An 18,281-nucleotide genomic window follows, 5' to 3' on the forward strand; every position below is an offset into this window, starting at 1 on the left:
TAATATATCTACGCGGGTTACAAGTGCAGGGCAGCGGCAACCGGCTAAACATGTCCGTCCCTCAAAACAAAGTTATTACGAAAAAAGGCGGCCAATAGGGTCTTATTTAGACTTGGAAGCTAGGAAGAATAGAAGAGCCGGTAGAAGGTAGGAGACCGGAGACAGATGATGCCCATCCTCAATGGAGAATCGCTCGCCCACTGGCGGGAAGAAACCGGCTCAACCGACTCTGAGAGGCTGACGGGTGTGGGGCCGCTCTGCAACGCGTAGCTGGGGATCAACATAGTGACATGTTGCTATTCGCCTCTTTACCAAAGCAAATCCATACTACGATTACAAAACGGACAATTCTTTCTTTCGATCCACTCGGATTGTTGGCACCACTGTTGATCACATCTAAAATTATACTCCAAGAACTGTGGATTTTAAAGCTCGATTGGAATGAGTTTGTGCCACAAAATCTACAACACCCTTGGGGCAAATAATATACTTATCGTCACTCAGTTTGTTAACAACGCTTGCGTTGCCTCGCTTTAGCTTACAACAGACCACGTGCAATTTTCAAATTCACGGCTTTTGCGACGCGTCGATTCGGGCGTACGGTTGCTCATTGTACTTACGAGCCAAAGTAGCTGCTTACATCGAAGTCACGAGTGGCTCCAGTCAAAAAACAATCACTTCCGAAGCTCGAGCTTTGCGGAGCACATCTTCTCGCTCAATTATACAATAAAGTAAAGAATATTTTTCAGACAAACTCATTTTCGCTTGTTTTTGGACCGATTTGCAACTAGTTCATCATAGGTTGCAACACCACTCGGCGACATTGTCAACGTTTGCCCGCAACAGCGTCTCCAACATACAGGAGTTAACAGCAAAAGGCCAGAGGAGATTCGTACCCACTGAACAAAATCCCGCAGATTTAGTATCGCGTGGTTGCACTGTCGCTGACTTAAAAACTTCGAACTGGTTTTCAGGACCATCGTTCCTACGTGAAGACATGGGAAAATGGCCCGATAAAGGTATTGAAATCATTAACGTCGAAAAGCGAAAAAACTTAATTGCTGTCGTTGTGGAAACTAATTACATCCCAGAAACCATCAAAAAAAATTAGTTCATACAATCGCTGTCTACGTCTCCTTGCTTGGATGTTTAGGTTTAGTGACTCATACAGAAGGAGATCCAAGCCAACAACTTCTTCGCCAACACCTCAGGAACTGCGAACTATATTGTCTCATTTGGATTATTCAGCAGCAGCATTTCATCGACGACTTTTATTTTCTAAGAAAAATCTACCTTTAAAAAGCAGTTTGAAATTTGTAACACGATTTCTAGACAACTCAACCGGCTTCGAGCTTATAAAGGTTGGTGGTCGTTTGGATAACGTATATCTACCAGACACTCAAAAGCATCCAATATTCCTGCCCAGCAACTCGCAGTTTGTGATAAAATATGTTCGCCATTTACATCTGCAAAATACCATGCAGGTCCCAAGGCATTAGTAGCCTTAAATTGTTATCATTTCGTCTCAGGCTAGAGGATTTTGTCGTCATTTCGTCGCGAAGAACACGATTTTGGTTCAAGAGCAGGATTGTGACTTCCGTACCGCAAAATTGCCGGACAATCTCTTCCAAAATCATTTAAGAGATTTTTAAGATAAAATTATTAAAATCGGTTTATAAATGGATCCTGTAGCCATTTCTGAACAAAATTTGTTTAAAAAGCCCACCGCGCCACGCATAGGAGCTCGACTGAGAGTAGGAGACTCGCTATAAGCCCCCAAAAACTGAAATTATTCTCTTTACAAGAAAACATAGGCTTCTTATAATCTCCCCGCCGGTCTTTAAGGGTGTGGAGATTACATTGAGAGAGAATGTGTAGTACTTAGGACTCATATTAGATAGGAAACTCTCGTGGAAACTTAATATTGAGGAATGAGTAAAGAATGCCTACGTTGCATTACATACTTGCAAACAAGCAGTCGGTTGGTTGGAGGATGGTTCCACATTTAGAAGTCCACGCAAGTGGGGAAAGTTACTGATCGCCATTCACTTGGGAGCGGCCTGGACGATTCTTCTACATATGATTCAAGCAGCTCACAACTTCCGGGATTGGCCCAAGTATCCTCTGGGTAGCTTCCGAACACCCGGGTAGCCAACATGCGAAAGCGAAGCCTCCCAGTATAGCTGGTTGCGCGCTGAGTTTGCGACCCCCACTTAAAAATCCACCGCAATGAAATGATTAAAAACAACTCGGATCAGAACTTCCTATACTGAAGGCGACCCCAGCAAATGAACTAAGGACTACGATTTAAGAGCATGCACCTGGAATGTCCGGTCTCTTAATGGGGAAGGTGCTTCTGCCCGGCTGGTTGATGTCCTCGTGAGAGTAAAGGCTGACATCACTGCCATTCAAGAGATGCGATGGGCGGGACAAGGCAAGAAAAACTAAGAACCTTGCGACGTCTGCAACAGCTGCCTTGTAAAGGAGCGGATTTGTTGTGGAAGAGAAACTTCGTCGCCAAGTACTGTCGTTCACTCCGCTAACTTGCGCCCACACCCCGACGGAAGAAAAGGACGATGCGACCAAAGATTTCTTCTATGAGTGTCTGGAACGTTCCTATGAGCGCTGCCCCCGCCACGACATAAAAATCGCGTTTGGCGACTTCAACGCCAGGGTGGGCAAAGAGGGAATTTTTGGTCCCACAGTCGGAAAATTCAGCCTGCACAACGAAACATCCGGTAACGGACAAAGGCTGATCGACTTCATCGGGGCACGAAAAACATGGTAGTCTGCAGCACCAGGTTCCAGCATAAAAAGATACACCAAGCTACGTGCTGTCTCCTGATCGAAAACCGCGAAACCAGATCGATCATGTTGTGATAGATGGAAGACACGTTTCTAGTGTTTTAGATGCACGTACGATCCGAGGACCCAACATCTACTCGAATCATTACCTTGTTGCAGCCAAACTTCGCACACGACTCTGTGAAGCAAAAAAGGCAGATCTACCTATGCAAAGAATGTTCAACATCGAAAAGCTGCAATCACAACAGACAGCCAGCGGATTCGCCACTCAACAACAACAAACCGCCATGCACGAGCAATGAAGCAACATTTCTCGTTCTCTACGTACTGCCGCCGAAGAAGAAATCGAATTCCGGCGAGCCCAAAAAAGCAGATGGTATGGCGAGGAATATCATGCTGCCGCAGAAAGAAAAGATGCTGGCTATAGAGCCACGCTTCGATCATGCGCAATGCGAGCCATGTGGGATCGCTTTCGAGAGTTAAGAAAGGAAGAGAGACGTATCATCCGAAAGAAAACTCGAGGGGCGGAAATACTTGAGTGCAAGGAGCTTGAGATGCTGGCCAATAGGAACAACGCCCGAAAATTTTACAAGAAATTTCGCGGCTTACAGAAGGTTTTAAGACCGGAGCGTTTTCCTATAAGAACCAAGACGGCGATCTGGTGACTGACACAAAGAGCATACTTAAATTATGGATAGGAAAACTTCTCGAACCTGTTAAATAGTGATAGCTGCGATTGTCACCGAGACTGTGAAGATCCCGATACCCCAATCGTTGACGATGGAATTTTCGTTCTGCTACCCGACCATGACGAGAACAACAAAGTCGCATGCGCCGACGGACTGCCGGCTGAGCTTTTCAAACATGGCGGCGAGGAACTAGTAAGGTACGCGCATCAGCTTCTATGCAAATACGGTCGCCATAAGAAGAGCGATCCTGTAATCTGTGCCAATTACCGCGGGATTCGTCTTCTAAATATCGCCTATAAGGTTCTACCGAGCGTATTGTGTGAAAGGTTGAAGCCCACCGTCAACCAACTGCTTGGACCTTATCAGTGTGGTTTTAGGCCTGGAAAGTCTACCATCAACCAAATATTCGCAGTACGCCAAATTTTGAAAAGGACTAATGAAAGGAGAATCGACACGCACCATCTTTTCGTCGATCTCAAAGCTGCATTCGACAGAATGAAAAGGAGTTACTTGTATGCCGCGATGCCTGAATTTGGTATCCCCGCAAAACTATACGGCTATGCAAGATGACGTTGCTCAATACGAGCAGCACCATCAGAATTGGGAAGGACCTCTCCGATCCGTTTGATACCAAACGGGGTTTTAGACTGGTTGACTCGTTGTCGTGTGACTTCTTTAACTTGATGTTGGAGAGGATCGTACGAGCCGCAGAACATCATCGGTCTAATGACCGCGCTGTTAGTTCTGCCTTCTCCAAACTGCTGGTGGACGAGGACAAAACGAAGTACCTCCTGTCTTCAAACAAACAGTCGTCGCACTCCCGTATCGGCACCCATGTCACTTTTGACAGTTATAATTTGGAGGTTGTAAAAGACTTCGTATTTAGGAACCTGCATTAACACCGATAACAATGTCAGCCTAGAAATCCAATATAGAATATATCTTGCCAACAAGTGCGGCTATGGACTAAGTAGGCAAAAGAGTGGTAAAGTCCTCTCTCGACCAACAAAACTAACACTCTACAAGGCTCCCATCATGCTCGTTCTAACGTATGGCGCGAATATTGCAGGCGGTGGAACGATGAACTTTATGAGCTTTACGACGACATAGACATAGCGCAGCAAATGAAGATCCAGCGGCTACGTTGGCTGGGTCATATAGCCCGAATGGATGCAAATGCTGCGGCTTTGAAAGTATTCGATTCGGTATCAGCTGGTGATAGCAGAGTAAGAGGAAGGCCTCCTCTCCATTGGAAAGATCAGGTGGTGAAAGACTTGGCTTCACTTGGTGTGTCCAACTGGCACCGTTAGCACGAGAAATAAACGACTGGCGCGCTTTGTTAAACTCGGCCAAAATTGCGTAAACGATTATTGCGCCAATTAAGAAGAAGAAGAATCAAGCAGTTGCTATTAAATGGGGGTTAACAGCTTGTGTTAGACAATACCGTTGGGTTACCAATGGTCAGCAATTTAGTAATGGAAAACAACATGATCCAAGAGGACAATAGGGCATGGATAGATGAAGACGCGGGCGTAACAGCTAGGTTGCCATGGCCGCAAATAAACAAGAAAAAGACAAAGAACTGCTTAGCCTCTCAAGAGAGGATATTTCGAAGGCCGTGGCTTGTATCAGGTCAGTCCATAAGTTCGCGCGTATTTTACACATAATTTCACTTTTGTACGATTTTCGCGTACAAAAAATTATTTGCAGAATATAATGGAACTATTTATATTTTCTTTGATATATTGTGCATTCAACAAGTGATTTTAATCGGGGAGAGAAGCACGTGTTGTTAAAAAATAAAATGGAATCTTCGAACGCGTATAAGAGGCATATTTTTTTTTTTTTATAAAAGTAGTAAAAGTGCAACAACTGCTGCTGCATAAATAAACACTGTTCACGGAGAGGATACCGTGAGTGTAAGGACCGCACAAGAGTGGTTTTCAAAATTCCGAAGTGGTAACTGCGACGTGGAGTATGCCGCGCACGCTGGTCGTCCTGAAGTCTTTAACTCCAAAGCCTTGCTCGAACTCGGGGAAGCTGAGCCGAATTTGACAGTCGATATGATAGCTCAGAGGTTAAATTCATCGCATGGAACAGTTCCTTTAAATTGCGTTGTAAACTGATAAGGGTTTTAATATCTCCACCGCCGCTAAAAGTGTGGCCTTATTTTAGAGATTACTTGCTATCGCTGTTGTAGGTTTCCTCGGAACCCTTGAACCTCAGGTTCTGCGATGGACTTTAGAGGCTCATCCACAGTAAAGTTTCCAGACGTGAGGACTTGCAAGTCGCTTACATTTGCCGAGATGTCGCACAAGGGCCGAGAGTTTACGCAAGCTTCAACTTACGTAAATAATGTGTTGAGCTCCGCATAGGACAGGAGAGTATCACCGAATGCTCCACCCATAAGTATGGCAACTGAGGGGTTAAGCACCTATCAATGCTGAAGTCGTTTTAGAAAGAACAGAATTTTTCGTCTGCCATGCACTGTGGTAAATTGTTAGCCAGCTCCTTCTCCGCGACTACAAAATTTGTGCCATTGTCGAAAAACATAACTTTGCAGTAACCTTGACTATTAACGAAACGTTTAAAGACGTTAAGGACAGGTGGCGTTGGCAGATCTCCTGTGAACTCAAGGAGCATAGTGCTAGTGCACATGCACACAAAAGAACAAATATAGCAGCGGCAACTAATTGAAGCTCGACAAGTTTAAGGTATCCATCTCTTGATATGTACTCAGGAACCGGCTGGTCTCAATTGACAACAGTACGCCAGATTCTCTTATGGTACAAAGAGGATCGAAAGTTGCATCCGAAAGAAAATATTTTTAGAACATTTCTTCTAGTGAAGGTAGATGGAAGCTCTTTAAGATTTACCGCATACGCCAAGTAATCGTTAAGGGTATTTCACGTCAATCCCAGCGTTTTTACCTCCCATTTTTAAGCCAGCAAGTGATTTATCTGGGTTTTGAATGTAACCTTTACACCTTTTCGTAGATAAGTGTTCAGAAACTATTCTACGTCATCCATACCTATATGAATGTGAATAGAACCTGGCGTAGGGAAGTGCAGATAGGCCAGCATAAGTCCCTTGATATGTAGCCCGCTCGTGGTCTTTCCATGGGTGGTCGGTAGATTGTTGGTTACCTTTGCCAGCACTAAAGCGTTGACAACGTAAGTCGGCTGCAACTTCGAAGAACACACTCGAGCTTGACTTGTTTACAGTAGCACAGAAAACAAACTATGTGACATATCACGCTGAAATTTGCCATGTAAGCTTATAACAGTCCTACCAAAAAACAAAAAATTTATTTTTGCCATATGTCATCCGCGGACCGTTTTATTGATACCGTCTCGTTCATATTTGAGCAGAAGTACGACTAAAAATCTCGGAATCCTTTTCAGTCAAGGAGTAATTTGGGGTAGTCACGTAAAGTTAGTGGTAGGTAAGATTTACGGAATGCTTCGCGCGCTCTGCACTACGCAACACATCACTCCTCTACTCATTCGAATCTTAATTGTTAAAACGTATGTTATGAAATAGATATGATGCATATATATTTGTGAAGTCTTTATAAATTGTTGTTATGCGTGTAAATGTAAGAAAAATGTTTTGTTTAATACTATCATTCGTTATGTTATCGGCATCAAGGCTAGAGACCACGTTTCTCATCTTTTTACTACAATCTACTCCATGTCCCTGGAGAAGGTTTTTTAGCTTAGATCTATTTTACTTTTGCACAAAATCTACAGCTTGAAAGTACCTGGGTACTTCGCCCTCAGAATAACTGCCCCGAAGTCAATGAAAACTTAAAACTTCTCGCTGCTAGATTCAAAACACAAGCGTCGGAAGGTAAATTATTAGTGCATGTCACTCGAATTTCGAATTCTCTTCCCCAAAATTTAGTATCTATAAGTAGCATGAACACATTTAGACGCGAACTTCAAATATACAGGAACTATGAAAACACATCTTGCCGGAAGGCCATTTAAAACATCTCGTGCGTCAAGTTCGCAAAATCTAGTCCTCTTTGTTCACGAACTACGCAGAAAAGCTGGTTCAAAGCACGAAGAAAATGCCGCTTCATAATTCAGAATGTTTGGCTCAGTGCTGTGCCTATGAATGTGTGCTGGATCCCTTGGACGTTTTTTGTGAATCGTAATATTTTTGCTGTGCCAAGCGCGCGCAGCCGCGTATGTATATATATATATATATATATCTTTTATACTTCATAAATAATCGCGGTTCCTTTTTTCTGACACAGACTGTAATTCATAAGTAATGTTTACTTGATTTGTTTTTCTTTAGAGACTTAAAATATATTTATAAATTCTACAATGGAAAACCATTGAAACTTATTGTGACTAGCACTAATAATTATAAGGTTTATCCCTGCTGTGTTAGGATTGAATCAACTGAATAAATAAATAGGATTGAAAGGTTCCAGAGCGGACTTCTAATCGTTTTGTTCTCTTGCCACTCATCTTATTTGATCCTGTACTATCCTACTTGTATATTACCCGGTGTATGTTTTTACATAGAAGTAACTTGAATTGAGAAGAGTCATTCAATCGCTGTTGTTTGTTTATGATATCGATGCTGGTCTCATTGATTGCACGAACTACTTGAGCTACTAAGTTTCAATGTTCCGCAACGAACACTATGTTTTCAGTACCCATTTCATGTCAAGCTAATTAAAGCTACTTGCCATATTGACCACGTTGTAAAACCCCTCATTGAATTCATCAAAATATTCAGTAGCCCTGATTTGGATTTTTCTGCAGAGATCTCGATTTGGCTCAATGCTTGAATCTTTAATAATTCATAAATTTTTGGTTAAGTCAAAAATTTCTGAATCTAATTTGTAAAGTGTATATTATGGTATATAATCATAGACACAATAAAAGAAATAATAATAATACAATAAATACACGCCAAAGTTCTAGAATAAATTACTCAGTTATTGCTGAAAACAATAAGTGCTCGAAAACGGTTTTTTCATGACAATTTTATGGTTGGCAAAATAGAGTTATTAATTTAAAAAATGTTATATACATTGCTTACCTCTTGCGGTGAGTTTCTTTGTGTTGATAATTTTTGCGGCAAACTCAAACTGTGTCGATTTTTGAACACATCGCTTGACAACAGAGAAGGCGCCTCTGTAAAATGAATAATAATTCCGTTAACCCTTCAATAAAACCATATATGCACAGATAAGTAGTGTTAAAAGATTAAAAACTACGAACCAGTATTATAACACATTTTTATATTTATCATAGTTAAGTTTAACTTAAGACTATGCGATTCACCAATCTCTTTTTGAGCATAACTTAAGCGCACTTATTGGCAAATAGCTGATTGTTAGCTGCAGTGCAAATTTTGAGAAACAAAATAACTGAAATATGAATTAGTTCTGCTTCAAGAAATGGATTCTAATTGGAGTAGAGACGAAGGTTCGGATTTTTCCCTTCCTCAAATAGGAAGAGGAGCTCGGCCACACACCCAAAAAGGGTAGGCGTGGCAATGTTTCGTTTGGTCAATTTAGAAAACATATTAATATTTATTTTTCCCTGACATAATACATTAAAACTAAACCGCAACAACTTCATCATCAGGCTCATTTGGGTTCCCGGGCACAGCGGCATAGAGGGAAACTGTTGGGCTGATGAGCTGGCTAGACAGGGAACTTTGGAGACGGTTTCGTCGCGAAATGAGAGAATTGGGGCTCCCCTGAGAACCTGTGGTCTGCTCCTGAAAAGATGGGCCTCGAGTCAACTCAGCGAGCGCTGGGCTAGTGCGCAAACGTGGAAGGTCGCGAGATCCTTCTGGCCACGGGTAGATCGGGGACGCTCAAGGGAACTCCTAAGGCTAACAAAGCCCCAGCTCTCAAATTTGGTGGGCATCCTTACCGGACATTGTCCGTTAGGTGTTAACGCCGTGAGACTTGGGATTGCCTCAAGTCCGTTCTGCAGAAACTGTCTGGAGGACGAGGTAGAATCATCTCAACACCTTCTTCTCAGCTGCCCTGCTCTCGTCTGGCAAAGACTTATACATCTGGGCTCTCACTTTTTCGCTACGCCTGCGGATATAGCCGGTGTAAATATCATAAGTTTGGTGAGGTTCATTAGTAGCTTGTTACGGCTAACTACGAACGCAAATCAGCTCCCGTCGGCGCCGTCGTAAAATGTATTGTCATCATCGTATCTAATCCCAAGGCTCCTTCTTCCTTCCCATCTCCGTTCTCCTCTCCCGTGTATGGCACCACAACTGACGAATTTCTTAATATTTGTCCAAGTGAGCCCTTAGCTAGGGCAGCCATTTAAGCTAACCTAACCACTATCTGTTCAAAGGTTTCTCATCATGCATTGTCGAGCACAAATTTAAAAAGAATATTATGTTGCACTTAGCTTACTTGTACTCAATACTTTATGCGCTGTTAGAATTGGGAAGGACCTCTCCCAGCCGTTTTCAAGCTTTTGCAGATAGCTAAAATTAGCAAACCACGCTCATCCTCACTTCGTTTAAAAATTTAATTTAGTCAGAGTGCGGTTTTAGAAAATATCACGCGACGCCATATTATTACGTTTTTATTCAAAGGAAATATCTCACACTCAGCAACGTAAACGCCATCTGGTGTCAAGGCGAATTCATGGTTCATTTTTAGTATCCTATTCGCTCTCAAAGCGAATTGAGATACTAAGGTGGCGCCATTAAAAAACAGTTACTTTATTTTTCACAATTTTAACAAGTCTGACGTCAGCTCCCTTCGCAATACAAAACAAACAAACAAAAGGAGGAGAAAATATACATGTTTGTGGAAATTCAGTGAGTGGCTTGGTAATATTGTGATTTGTGAGATTTAAACTAAACAAACTAATGAAAAAGAAGTGCCGTGAGTTAAATTGCTAAAGCACAAATTAAAATATAGCCTCCAAATTATGTTTGTTTGCGTTTTTATGCGGAAGGCGCCGTGGCTAGAAAGTGTATAATTTCTTGTGTTTGGCTGTTGCTTTTGCCTACTCTTCTCGAAAGGCGCAATCGTGTATTCTATCACCTTGATTCGCTCGGTATTTGTTACCAGTCGATTCGCGAAGTTTCTTGTTTTGCTACAATGTATACTATGTTGAACAAAGAAGCATAGCATAGAGCAGAGCAGAAAATATGGAGCAATATTGCAAGAAAAGAAAACACTATCATGGTCGCCTAGCTATACATATATGTACATATGTATATCAAGCCATAATGCAAGCAATCAAAATAAGGCCCATATTTCAAACTGAACATTAATTTCTTTAGTAACAAAAAAAAAAAAACTATACAAATAAAAATGAAAAGTTGGAATGGGCCATTAATAAATAAAAATAAGTTTAGTTCCATTTATATTAGTTCTGACACCTCAGAGCTATGATTTAACGCCCCTACACTTTTTTGTCTGGTGTGTCGTATAGAAGCGATGCTTTCCGAGCAACCTATTCACTTTGAGGCTGTCAAGCCGAATTAGTGATGGCACGATTAATCGAACAATTAATATTAATCGGTTATTTTCCTTTACTTGTCGGTTTAATTGTACTGTGAAAGAACTTTTGATTAATTGCAATGTTAATCGATTATTTCCAAAATAATCGAAAGATGTACGCCACTAGAAAATAAAATCATTTCACATAAGCAGCGCTTTTTACAATTTTTTTCAAAAACTTATATTGTCCAAGGTTTTATTCAAGCGAAAAAAAAGGAAAATGCCCCCAATACGAAGTGATGTTTGGAAGCATTTTTCAAAGGAGAGCTCTACAGATGTAAGGTGTAAGTTGTGCTGCAAAACTTTAAAGTGCTCCAACAACACAACAAATATGATGCAGCACTTAAGGGGTAACACCACTGTACACGCGTAAAATAAACACGATATTTAAAGAATTTTTTTGTATAGAAGGAAAGGGGAAACAATCACTCTGATTTGGGAAGTTATTACTTATATACTAAAATAAAAAACTACAAAGTTTGATCGAAAAATTTTACAAAATGGCGGCATTGGAGACATTTCTGTAATGTGGTTTCTCTTGAAGGAGCTCCGCGGCACGCAGCACAGAGGGTGCAAATTTTAATCTGGAACAAAGAAACATTTTTTTTCTTAATCTAGATAAGAATAGCTAGATAAACACGTAGGGGATTTAAAAAATATTTATTTTTGTGGAATTAGCAAGCATTTGAAGGAAAAAACTCTATTTTGGACTAAAAAAACGGCACTTAAATAATTATAACAATCGTTTAAATTAATCTATCGAAAATCCCCTACGCTCTTCTCTTAAGAAGGTTATTATACAGACGTAGTGAAAAACCTGATTAAAAGTATTTAAAATTGTTTGAGTTATGCTGCGTGCCAATTTCAGAAAACGTGTTTTGAGAAAAACGCGTTTAAAGTTTGGAAATTTGGAGAAGTCGTTAGGTAGCAGTCACTAACGCTTGGTTAAAAGCTTAAAATATTTATGAAATAGACTTCGGTAACGTATAAAACTTTTTATTCTGTATTTTAAAAGGTTCAAAGAATTTTTTAAGCTTATAAAAAATAAAATCAATTTTTTGAAATTTCTACAGTGGTGTTACCTCTTAAAAAGTAAGTTAAAAATTCCACCATCAATGAATCGCAACTTTAATGTACAATGTGTACTACAGAGAATCAATGAAGCATTGTATGAAGCCAGTTGTGTCAGAGGATAGCAATGAATTGCCAAGCACGAGCCAAAAACCTGCACCAAGAAGCAATCAGCCAAATATAAGCACTGTGTTTTCAAATGTAGAGAGTTTTGCATCAGATGATATGAAGCATCAGAAATTGACGCTATCAATGGTAGAAATGGTTGTAATGGACAATTTGCCATTTTCGCATATGGAAGGTATTCTTTCATATAACTATTATTTCTGCATTGTTGCTGATTCCTCATAGACATATGGATGTGTATCCTTTTCAGGGATAGGGTTCTTGCAGTTGATGAAACATCAATATCCGCTTTATAAAGTTCCGACCAGGAATACAATAAAAGCAGAAATTGAAAAAATGTATAATAGAGAAGTGGAAAAATTTAAAAAGATGTTATCGCATGTGTCTAATATCTGTTTGACTACTGATATATGGACTGACACTCAAATGAACAGCATGTTCGGTGTGACGGTACATGGTTTGTTTGAAAGTAAACAATTTTATGGAACAGTTGGTGTATTTAAACTAACTGAAGCCCATACAGCTGCACACATCTCAGAAGTACTAAAAGGTTCGCTTTCGGAATTTTCCATAAACAAAAACAATGTTATTGCAGTGGTTACTGATAATGGTGCTAATATCGTTAAATCTATTTATAATACTTTTGGGAAAAATCACCATATTCCATGTTTCGCGCATACGCTTAACTTAATTTGTGACAGTTCATTAAATACGCCTGAAGTCAGCGATATCATCACAAGCTGCAGAGCAATAGTCACTTGGTTTAAACGGCATGTTAAAGCCAATGATAATTTTCGCCAACTGCAAATATCTGCTGGAATTCCTGAAGGCAAACAGTTAAAACTCATTTTGGACGTTAAAACCAGGTGTAATTCTACATATTATATGCTTGCTCGCCTCATTCAGTTGATTCAATATGTCAGCCGAATTTTAATAAGCTTTGCTGACGCACCACCGATGATTACAACAAAAAATGATCGGCTTATATTGAAATGATCGGCTTATTAAGACCCCTGGAAGCGATGACGACTCAAATAAGTGGAGAAAAGTACGCCACATTGAGTCAAGTTATTTCACTTGCTCATTGTGGGCGCCAACAAATAATGAAAATTTCTTGCACATCTGTGGCGGCAGATAAATTGAAAACGAATATTTTAAAACAATTTGATAGGCGATTTGGAGAAATGGAACACTCATTTTTACTGGCGGCATCTACTTTACTGGATCCTCGTTTTAAGAAAATCCATTTCCAAAATCCAATTGCTCTATCTACAGTTATGCGACATATAAGAAGGAGAATGGCTGAAATCGAGCATATGGAAGACAGCATTGGAAGTGGAAGTGAAACTTCCTCCGCCGGTGATAACGAGTTCGATTTATGGGCTCCCCATAAGTCCTTGGCCCACAAGCGGAAAAGAAACGAGAACGACTTAACGCAACCACAAGATGAATTAAGCTACTTTTTAAATTCTCCGGTCCTCGAATTGAAGCGTGATGTGGTAACCGCCTGGGATGAAATGAGCTCAGTGTATCCAAAGCTTTACTCACTTTCACAAAAGTATTGTTTCTTAATAGGAACATCAGTTCCTTCGGAGCGCCTTTTTTCAAAAGCAGGGGCCACTGCTACAGAAAAGCGCAATATATTGACAACACACCGTTTATCAAAACTGTTGTTTTTAAAATCCAATCCTTAATAAATAAGTTTCAATGGAATACGAGTATAAGTTCAATAAATATTTAAGAAACTCTTTCAATTAACCCGCAAATTTTACAACATTGTAAATTGTGATTTTTTTGTCTTTATGATTTTTTAATATTACCTGGAAAACATCGATTAATAATCGGTTATTTGAAATTGATTTCGATTAATTTCAATTAATAATCGATCGCCGCAATTAATCATATGATTCCATTAACCGATTATTTCATTTTTTTGCCATCACTAAGCCGAATATAGAGCAAACCATTCGTGAACTTGAATGAAAACCATGAACGAAAACAAGAGTTTTGAAAATTGTGTTAATTGTGAAAAATTGAGTTAACAGCTAACGGTAATGCGAAGCTAGCCGAAGCAGCCACATTAATGAAATCGTATTCCATAAATAGTAGAAATGCTTGCTCTTTTGAATAAGTCAATAATATGACTATTGCTTCTTTTTAAATTTTTAAAAAGAACCCACTATGGACTACCCTGCTGCCGTAGCCGAATAAGTTCGTCCGGGACTAATCGAAGCAGGCAAAGGCAAACCTCCAAGTGTATTTCTGCCCAGAAAAAGCTCGTCATAAAAAATATCTGGAATCGGTTTAAAAGTGTAGGTCCCTCCATTTTGTGGAATATCATCCACAGGAGAAATTTTACAATGCATATGGCGAGAACAAATTCGCAGAAAATAGTTCCGTTAGTTTTGCTTTCGTTCGTGTGGTTTGTATACTTATAAATTATACTAAGTTTCGTGGCAAATTTCGCTTGTTAACAATGGAGTGTGGAACTAAGGAAAATCCCATTGCAGTGATTGCATTATATAAAAGTGGTAAAAGTGCAACTAAGATTTACGAATTGCTGAAAAAAACTTATTATTTCTAGTGTTACAGCGCAGTATCTATTTCAGTAAGCACCAAAACATGCATACTTGCCCTGCACTTCACGTTTCGGTTCAAAGTAAAGCGCACGAAGAAAACCCGTACTTTTACATTCTGTCAAAAAAGTACCGAGAATTGTTCAATAAAACGCAAAATAATTGTTAATTCATCAAAATTTACCTTCAAAATAGGCTCCATTCGAAGCAATACACATATGCCAACGAGACGAGCAAATACATATGACGAGATGTTGGCAAATGTTGTTACATCGTCGGCGGCGGACACGTGTGTGCTGTCAATGACTAATTCAAGGTTGGAGACAATATCCTCGGTTCTTCAACCAACCAATCCAACGGTACTTGGGGTACAAACTTCTGAACATATTACGTCTGCTGATGGGGACGCACAGCTAGTGGCATGCATGAGGCACCACGTTGATGGTTTGGCACACAAGGCACGGCTCATGCACTATGTGCTATACCAGAGGAAGGGTACACACTGCTGAGTACAAATTTGGGCAGCATAACCTCAACTTGATGGTTTACCTCGTGCTAGCGAAAACCATGAGCGATCGCAGTCCAATACAACTTCTGTTTACGGAATGGAGGCACCACTTCGTAATAGAACTAGCTTTACCACGTGGATAGGTCATCCAGTCAACACGTACTGCGTTGCTGCAAAAGCGCATGTACCATTTTACCCTCTTGCACCATTTAGTTGCAACACACATTCTACACAAGGGCGTAACAACCTTCCATCTACAGTCGGTTAGAATCCCCACGGGCACAACATAACAACTATTTAAAATAATGAAAGATTTGTACATAAACGAATACGACGTCAAATGTATACAAAACTTCTATTGGAATCAGACTGCAGAAATTAGATTCGGAGACAGCACCACAAGAGAGACAAAAATCTACAGAGGAGTGAGACAAGGTTGCATACTATCGCCACTATTATTTAACGTGTACGCAGAAAAAATATTTGAAGAAGCAATAAATGACACAGAAATAGGTATTAAAGTTAATGGGATATATATAAATAACATTCGCTACGCAGACGATACAACGTTAGTAACAAACTATTTCCAGGATCTCCAAACTATTGTAAAAAGTGGAAAAACACAGCAAACTCTTCGGGCTAAATATAAATATTGATAATACCAAATATATTATTGTAAATAAAAGCAGCAGAGACTAATCCTATGCGAGACTAGCCATAGGGGGGCAAAACAATAGAGAGAGTAAAAAGTTTCTGGTATCTGGGAGTATGGCTCAATGACCAATAGGACCATGATCATGAGATAAGAGGCAGAATAGAAATGGCTAGAGCGGCCTTCATGAAAATTAAAGAGATACTGAGAGGCCGGGACATACCAATCAGGTTAAAGACAAGATTTTTAATATGTTATGTATGGTCAACACTCTTATATGGATGCGAGGCCTGGACATTGAAAACCATAAGCATACACCGACTAAAACCTTTCGAAATGTGGTGCTATATAAAAATATTAAGAATAAGCTGGAATGACAAAATATCAAATGACGTAGTGCTAAATAGAATGCAAACCTCTAGGATCATGCTTACAGACATAAAAAGAAGAAAACTTCGAAAAAGGAATTGGTAGGAAGAAAATGACGTGGCTAGACAACATCAAAGAGTGGACAGGTCTCAAAACAACCGATGAACTAAAAGTGACAGCGAGAAGCAGACAAAAATATAATGACATCATTAATAATATGACCTGGCAACCGTACGACTAAGATCAGAATGACGTTTCTATGTAATCGCGAACATCCAGCATGGATACGCCGATTAAGAAGATATGGGCGTCCAGACGTCTTATGACATTCACTGCAGTGCAAATTATGTCAGGAGCCATTGGTAAGGTATGAGAAGCTGGAAACTCTAATTAAATTTGCGGCAAAAAATTACTGTTGTACTCTGAAAGCCAATGGCCTTTCTTCTTATTTGAATGATCCGATGCTACTTTCTGAGCTACTTTGCAAATTACCAAGCGATTTGAAATTAGAGTGGGGTAGATATAGGGCTTCACTGCTCCATGCTAACATTAGCGAGTTCGACTATTGGCTTTTCAAATTGGCGACGTGCGCTAGTTAAAGCTAATAACAATCAATTTAAGAAAAGTGTCACAATTCACAATTTTATTGTGGTCAGTGCAGTAGTGATCATCGACTCAAGAAATGCAATACCATGGAATACCAACGATAGATGGTACTTTCTTCACGACAATAAGCTATGCATCAGATGCTTCCGCAAAGATTTCCTGAAGAAATGCCCATTGCATAATCATTGTGGCAATGATGGTTGCACAAGCCGCAACATGTTCTGCTCCATTTAAGTTATTCGGCCACACCAAACCATGTTACATGGAATGTTACATAAGGAAGAGCACGCGACAAAGACGTTGTGGTGCTACGTTCTTGTAACACTCTATGGAAAATCTAAGTGCATAAAGACATATGCGTTAATAGACGAGGGATCCAAATGTACACTCTTGGAGAAACACATTGCTGAAGAGCTTGGTTTGGATGGTCCATCAGATGAGCTGTGTATCAGGTGGACGGGTGATATAACACAGGTACAGCATGAATCAAAAAATGTCTCGTCTACATGTGAAACGCCGCTCCGGTTTAATCTTCGGAACATACGCAAAGTAACAAATCTTGATCTTCCAAAGCAGTCATTGTTACAAGAAGTACTCTCGTCGCATATGCATTTGCACAATTTGCCTATCGAACCATATGCTGGGATGTGCGCTACACTGCTTCTTGGCGTCGACAATGCAAAGCTTGTTGTTCGCCTCAAAGTGAAAGAAGTATCAGGTCAGTCCATAAGTTCGTGTGTATTTTACTCATAACTTCACTTTTTTACGATTTTTGCGTACAAAAAATTATTCGCGGAATATAACGGAACTATATATATTTTCTTTGATATATTGACAACTGCTGCTGCAGAAATAAACACTGTTCACGGAGAGGATACCGTGAGTGTAAGAACTGCACAAAAGTGGTTTTCAAAATTCCGAAGTGGTAACTGCAACGTGGAGAATGCCCCGCGCGCTGGTCGTCCTGAAGTCTTTAACTTCGATGCCTTGCTCGAGCTCGTGGAGGCTGAGCCAAATTTGACAGTCGATATAATAGCTCAGAGGTAAATTCATCGCGTGTTGGGAAACGGGTTTATTGTGGAGATTCGGTAAAATCGATTTACCAAATTCGTATTGGATGGCGTTCCCACGCCTCAGTTGTTTTGAAAAACGCATGACACTGGACCCAACTTTACGGAATTTGCTCAACAAACAAATTCGTGAATTTAACAAAAGATGAGATATCTCATGGAAAAAGGTCATGGTTCCTTCCAATTTTTAGCGTAACGAATAATAAAAACAAGACAAGGCTCGTTTGGGATGCCGTTGCCACCGCCGACGGTGTCGCTCTCAACACCTGTTTGATGTAAGGGCCCGACTTTCT

At 40.2% G+C, this 18,281-nt stretch overlaps 1 protein-coding gene across 6 annotated transcripts in view; it reads right to left on the bottom strand.

The window, feature by feature from the left end:
* Window positions 1–18,281, bottom strand: part of LOC129249802 (calcium/calmodulin-dependent protein kinase type II alpha chain) — a 446,460-nt gene that overhangs the window by 280,301 nt on the left and 147,878 nt on the right. For all 6 annotated transcript variants that reach the window (XM_054889448.1, XM_054889447.1, XM_054889451.1 and 3 more), the window contains one exon: window positions 8,559–8,653. In XM_054889448.1, the coding sequence (XP_054745423.1) occupies window positions 8,559–8,653 (95 nt within the window). The remainder of the gene's footprint in view (window positions 1–8,558; window positions 8,654–18,281) is intronic.

The sequence above is a fragment of the Anastrepha obliqua genome, chromosome 6 (assembly GCF_027943255.1).
Source record: "Anastrepha obliqua isolate idAnaObli1 chromosome 6, idAnaObli1_1.0, whole genome shotgun sequence".
Classification (NCBI taxonomy): Eukaryota; Metazoa; Arthropoda; class Insecta; order Diptera; family Tephritidae; genus Anastrepha; species Anastrepha obliqua.